The sequence below is a fragment of the Cetorhinus maximus genome, chromosome 3, assembly GCF_964194155.1.
Source record: "Cetorhinus maximus chromosome 3, sCetMax3.hap1.1, whole genome shotgun sequence".
Lineage (NCBI taxonomy): Eukaryota > Metazoa > Chordata > Chondrichthyes > Lamniformes > Cetorhinidae > Cetorhinus > Cetorhinus maximus.
In genome coordinates, this window is record NC_135881.1 from 121627496 (window position 1) to 121634512 (window position 7017).

At 39.0% G+C, this 7017-nt stretch overlaps 1 protein-coding gene across 1 annotated transcript in view; it reads left to right on the forward strand.

Moving 5' to 3' along the window:
• Nucleotides 1–4866, forward strand: part of sp4 (sp4 transcription factor) — a 90725-nt gene extending 85859 nt beyond the window's left edge. The window contains exon 6 of the mRNA XM_078538865.1: nucleotides 2404–4866. Within this exon, the coding sequence (XP_078394991.1) occupies nucleotides 2404–2654 (251 nt within the window). The 3' untranslated portion in view covers nucleotides 2655–4866. The remainder of the gene's footprint in view (nucleotides 1–2403) is intronic.
• The last annotated feature ends 2151 nt before the right edge of the window (nucleotides 4867–7017 follow it).

A 7017-nucleotide genomic window follows, 5' to 3' on the forward strand; every position in this document is an offset into this window, starting at 1 on the left:
TGAATGTTGGAACAGGCTTGAGGAGGCTTCTCCTGTTCGTATATGCCAGAATTCCTTAAATTTTAATAGCTCATTTTGAAACAGCATTGCCTGAGGAACCCACCAATGGTACTTTGGGGTAAACCTCAGCTAACACGTTTTCTTTATGTACAATGTATATTGCCTTTTTATTTGATTTTTACATTAAACTGATACATAGCTGCAGGATCAGCTATAAAGTATAGAAACTTTGGGAACAAAAGTGCTATGAATGGGCACAATAATTGTAAAGACTCTCCCTGTGAGAAATATCAGAAAACAGAAATCAGTGATTTAAGGGCATTTTTTAACCCTCTATGTTGCTCCCCATCTCTCCTGAAGGCAGTGACTCTTGCTGAGGTACTGTCGCTGACATGCAGACAGTTCTCCAGTACCCCACGCGATGTTGCGAGTCAGCAGACTATTTTACAGTAAAGTAAACATCATCACAATCAAGTCCAATCCTGTATGCCTGCCTGAGACCTGTAGTCGGAATTTTGTGCATCCCTCCCCTGGGAGCAGGCTGGCAGGTTGTGGGGAGTAAAATTGGGTGGTGTGGTGGAAGGGTTGCTGTGTGCCTGTTGCCTACCTACCTGCTCATGTATTTTATCAGCAGCATGGTAGATATCAAGGCGGTGAGACTGTCAAGTCAACTTGGCTGCAGGCTGGGGTTCTCACCCACCACCTCCTGTTTGGACACCCTGTGCCCCAGAGGGCAACACCCCTCGCCTCTCCCCCCCCCCCCCCCCCCACCACCACCACCACCAACAGAAAGGGCCCAATCACTGCCCCCACAACCCTTGCCTGAGTGGCCTCGGCAAGGCTGCCCCACTTAACTTGAACTCGGGCAGTACTCCTGCTGGGGGACTGACTGCAGTGCCTGGCAGCTCTTGAAGGTGGGGCATCCTTCCTCATGGGGGCAGAAACCACGGTCTCGGGCAAATAATTGCCTGATGATCGTAATATGCATTTGGGGTTTTTAGGGCTGGTGAGAGGGTTAAATTTTATGCAGAGGCCCCTAAGTTTGCACAGGCTCGGAATTCAACTTTGGACTTGTTTGTGGCAGCCTGTTAGGTGTGCTGTAGTTACTGCCTTGCTATAGTGACACCAGTCACCCCTCTAAGTAGTCTAAGTGAAATTTGGAGGAGGTGACTCACGCTGCCTATATTTGCTTGTATGATAGCATGAGTCAAGGGTGTAACAGAAATGCTGCCTTTCCACCTAAGCCAGATATTTGTTTCTCTTGCACATGTACTTTTTCCATCTCTCTGAAGGTGGGCCAAACAAATATTTTTGTAGACGGTCTGATGAGTCATTATGCTGTTTAAAAATTTTAGTACAGTAAACATACAGAATCGCTGTTATGACTAGATTTGTGTAATTCAATCTGTACAAGTTAATTTTTATGTAATACAAAGTAAAAAACTTGCCATGTTGGTCCACTTTTGTGGGTCATCTTATTTGACTTAACTAAAATGGATTCTAAGTATCCTCCAATACTTCTAACCTTTCAGCTTCAGTGAAAGTTGTCTTTAACAAACTGAACTGTGCTCACAGTTTTCTCAGGAAATCCATCATTAGAAGTGTCTCCACCACCTGTGCTGCCTGACCTGAGTGTTTTACAGAATATTTTTCCTTTCAAACCCTTTCTGTTGAAATGTGGTGAGAGAACTCCAGAAATGTGAGAATGGCTTAGTATTATGCGGTGCATTTTTCTAATGAGCAACCTGGACAGCCTGCGAAATGGGTTTTAATAAACTTTACTAAACAACATACAGCGAAGGAAGTACTCAGACCTGCGAGTGTGAGTGTGAGTGAAGTTTACTGTTGACCAGGACTAAATTATAAGCATTGGTTTTGCCCTTCCTCTACCCAAGGCCATTGATTTGAATTTGTCATGGGAAAAATGGTCAGCATTGTGAAATGTGTTCCCTGAAATGTTTTGTCATTTTAAAAAAAAAGAAGAGTTTCACTTGTTCAGTCACCATAAATCAATGGGAATAATTATGGACTGATGGAATTGCAGAAAGTAATCCCAAAATCCCAGACAAGAGTGCTTTAAAATGGAATTTGACTTGTCTCAATCACTACAAACCTGTGACCATGCTTATAGACAATGGAACAGCTTAGAATCATAGAATCAACCAGCTTGGCAAGATAGAGCTCTTCTGTATGCAGCAAAATGGGGCTGATGGTTAACATTAATAAAACTTCAAGAACTTGTGTTTTATTTCTAAAGCTAACTGAAACGTTAACAAGTCTGTATGGCTGAAATATGAATACTCGAGTATTCTCTCTGCCTACACTCTTACACAAAAAAAGACCTGTAAGTGCAGTAGTGCTTTCTAAGGTATTGACCTTTTAAACCTATTTCCTTGCTTTCAGGTGAAAAGAAGTTTTCCTGCCCAGAGTGCTCGAAGCGGTTTATGCGAAGTGATCATCTTTCAAAACATGTTAAAACTCACCAGAACAAGAAAGGTGCTGCTGTTGTCCAAAGCGTTGGGAGTGCCTCACCAGACATGGAGGCATCTGTGGCAGAGGTTCTTGTCTCTCCCAGAATAGTTGCCATAACCACCGCTCCCCAAGATTCCAGTCCACCAATGCCAGCTATGGCAAATAGCATAGATGAATACTGATATCTTTAACATGCAGCAGTCCAGATTCCGCACTTATCTGTTTATTTCAAAGAAGTAGAAACAATATTAAAAATCTAGAAGAGCGTGGGGCGGGGGTGGGGAAACAACTCCTAGATTGCAATTCGTAACCTGTTGTATAGATTTGGATCTAACATTTTAACTGAACCAAGTAGCAATATGCAAAATAGCTGTTCAGCACCTGCCATTTATAAATTTATTGGGTATTGTGATTTAAACAATCAGTTTACCACTGTTTATTAAAAATGCCATTATTAGGATAATCCCTCTTGTAAACAAAATTGCTTGTTTGACACTATCCAAACTAAGTCTTTCAGTGATACTTCCTTTAGTTTTTAATTGTACAATCTTAATAAACAGAGTCCTATTAATGATAGGGAGCTCTTTACAGAAAATTCCATTTAAAAACAATAAGGTTCTCAGTAAGCTTGCATTCTACCACAATCTTGGGCAGATTGTATCTAATGGTCATAGTGTAGTAACCACATTGATTATTCTAGGATTACTGATCTTTAAAAAAAATATCAGTTTCTCAACTCTCCATCTTCTCTAGAGTGGATGACAATCGAAATTTTAAAATAATTCTATATGCTAGAATCATTCTCTTTAACAAGTAACCAAATTACAAAGAATATATCTGAAATAAGTGGATCCAGATACATTGGTAAGCAGCTGCAATAATGTAGAGCGGCTTAAGGGGATCCTATTTGATTCAACCTCTCTGTAAGGAGGATGATTTTATTCCAAGTTTTATTTACATGTGGAATAGATCTCAATTTGTAGTTAACATTTAATTGTGATGAACGTTTTTGTAGAAATCTGATGTCTGCAGCTGTTTAGTTATTGGAATAGCTTAAATGTTGAAGATGTCAGCTAGGGGGAAATTGTGGATACATGGTGGCAATTGCAACTCCCCTGGATGTCTAAGAAAGAAAACTACTTCTAATTTTCTTTTCTTGTGTAAAATATTTGTTTTACAAACTTTTTCAATTAAACTTGTGCATGCTTTTTTTTTACTCCTATTTTTTTCTCACCCAACTGTCATTGTTTAGGCAGAATTTTGTTGATTTCTTAAAATATTTTCATGGACCAGTTAACTGTTGTTAGCCCTGTGAGAGGGGGTTAATTTTGTTTAAACTTTACATATTTGGCTTTTATATGTGCACGTGTATGTTTGTGTGTCTTTTTTTTGCTACTTACCTCCATCTTTTAGGAATCATAAATTTTCACAAAGCTATCCTTGCTAGGGCCTTCTGGAGATAGGCTAGGCACTGCTTTGATCTAGTGTCTCAGTAAATCTCTTCTTGGAGACTCTGTGCTCATTCCTTTTTGTATAAATATGTTTATACCACCAACTTATTCGTGTATTTTGTTGGTCTTGATCCTTGGTACAGCTATATGAAATTATGATATATGTATAGTTCTATGAATGGTCAGTGTTGCCATTAGTGATACTTGCAGTTTTCCCCCCAGTGAGTTAGTGTCTGTTGCAAGTGGACATGGCTGTAGAAAATTACAGTTCTGAAATTTGCATCTTGATTTATTATTTATCACAAGTATTATTTACTTGCTTATTGTGTGCAAGGCCAGGAATGAAGGAGATGTATTTGTAGGTGCAAGTAAACTTGTCCTTTTGGGAAGCAGTAAAATATAAAATTATATATATAGATTTTCATCAATATAGTCATTAACTACCGTATTGTGATTATGCAGTTTGTTTCTGGCCTTGCAAAAGTACTTTTGCTTTAACTTATGTCTGCTTCCATTTGTGGTTATAATCATGCATGTAATGATTAAAAATAAATAATTGCCCATCAAACTAAATTCTAACTTACAGATGTTTAAGAGTAAAAAGTACACAATTAATATGTGTAAAAATATTAAGAGGGAATATTGTTGATGGTAGTATTTAGGGAAAAATAAATTTTGGTTTTGAATATCAGACTTTCTACAACAAAATTATTAACCTGAATATTTTGTTACAATAATTCACTTGTAAATCTTTTTTTAAAATGTGTTTTCCTGGCATCATAAACTTTTAATAATGGATTCTGCCAGAATGGCCTTAAAGGCACGATTTGTTCACATTTTTATAATGCAAATTTGTATAAAAGAGTGCATTTTGTGGTGAAGAAGTGTTTTTTCACCTGCAGCAGAAAACTGAACTTGTCCATTAAAATATCCTTTAAGTTGAGATGCTTGTGCTTGTTATTTTATTGATTGAATATTCTTGGTCATTGTTCTTATATTTTCTTAACATTTTGATTTATCTTTTCAGCTAAACTACAAACAAAGTCACTTACTTTCAACAGGCAAATGAAACTGCTTCTTAAATGGAAAAATCACTTCAATGCACATCAACAGTAAAGCCTGCAAGACAAATTAAAATACAAGGTGCCCTGAATATTGAGATAAAATAATTAAAGAAATGTCCACACATAATAGAAATGGCCTGAAACACATTCCATATATGTTTGACCTGTTCATTCAGTAACAGGTTTGGAAAAGAAATGCTATACCCAATGTTTCTTCTCTCGGTCATTTTTTTGCAAGTTATTTTTGCTCAAAGTTACCTCTTGTTCTGCAATGACTGCCACCTCAGTTTGACTTGACCTGACACTGCTGCAACTCTTTGGGCTGGATCAGACCTGCCCCGTGTTCCTCACCACTGCTTTGTGTGGCTGACTGCTGTCCAGGTTAATAATTCCCTCAGATTTCTCCTCCCACCCCACACCCTCCATTGTTGGAAAATGCTGCATTCTGCTCAGAATGAGGACTAATTGCTTTTAAACTTGAAGCAAGTGCTTCTCCATAGCATTGGCACCAAGCATGCTTTTTTTTCCATTTGCCACTCTCCCCGTGATACTTAATGGAGCTTTTTTTCTTTTGCTCATTCCAATACTGTGCAGCTCATCTTTTACCATAATCCATGGGCCTGGACCGATTTACAATAAGAGGTTTGCAAAACTTGGAATTCTCTCTCAGTATTAAAATGGACTGCCTCACTGCTCATCGCAAAGTTCAAGTGGAGCAGCTGTGGTCCCAACATTAAAATAAGTGAGAGGTTCAAACTCAAGTTGCTGAAGTGAGTTGTGTCATTTGTGATAAAAGCAAAATACTGCGGATGTTGGAAATCTGAAACGAAAACAGAAAATGCTGGAAAAATTCAGCAGGTCTAACTCTGTTTCTCGCTCCACAGATGCTGTTAGACCTACTGAATTTTTCCAGCATTTTCTGTTTTCATTTCAGGTTTCCAGCATCTGCAATATTTTGCTTTTATTACAGAAATAGGCCATTTGGCCCAACAAGCCTGCGCTGGTGTATATACTGCGTACAGGTTTCCTCTAATTCATCTATCTCATCAGCGTTTTAAAATAGATTTCTGTACCCTTTTCTCTCATGTACTCATCTAGTTTCCTTTTGAAAGCAACTAACTTATTTGCCTCAACCACGTCCTGTGGTAGGAAATTCTACTTTTGAACCACTGAGTAAAGACATTGTCTTTGTTTTCCATTTGGATTTGTTTGAGTAATATAGTACAATTTCAGAATTTGCAGATGACACCAAATTGAGAAGCATAGTTAATACAGTGGAGAACTGTGACAAAATACAGGAAGATGTTAATAAACTTACAAAGTGAGCATTTAATAGTCAAATGAACTTCAAAATAGATAAGTGGGAGGTAGAGCATTTTGGTAGGAAAAATAAAAAATATAACATACTCTGGTAAATGAGTGAATGAGGTGGAGGAACTAAAGGATCTGGGGGTATAGATAAATCACTTAAATGTGGTGATTGGGGTTAATAAAGCCATTTTTTTTTTAAAAAAAAGCACTGGGGTTTACTTCTGCTTTCCAATTCTAACCCTCTAGAAGTTATGGGTGGAATTTTCCATGCCCGTTGGCATTGGGCGTGTTCCACGGCATGAGCAGCCAATAGGACGAGCAGGTCAAAAATCGGTTTCACAATGTCATGAAACCAGTTTGCAATCATCCGCTCTGCCTGTCAAGGGCGGGCCGCGTTTCCTGCCATTGGCTGTCAAGAACCTCATTGTAATACATTATAAGCCCTGCCTGCTGGAATCATCCCCCCACGCTGGATCATCTGAGTACGTTGGCGTGTTTTGCAACAGCATATATAAGGCATGCAATTGGCAGGCTGCGCTTCAGGGGAACTGGGAGGGGAGTGCACAGTAACATTGTATAGCACTCGCCAGGGTCACCTGTTAGACTTCAAGGTTGCGGCAAGTTGGGGGGGTGGTGGGCAAAGGCTGCACTGTGGTTGATGGTGGTGCAGGGTTGGGGGGAGAGAAGCAGCCACACATTTTGGAAACCTTGTATAAAGT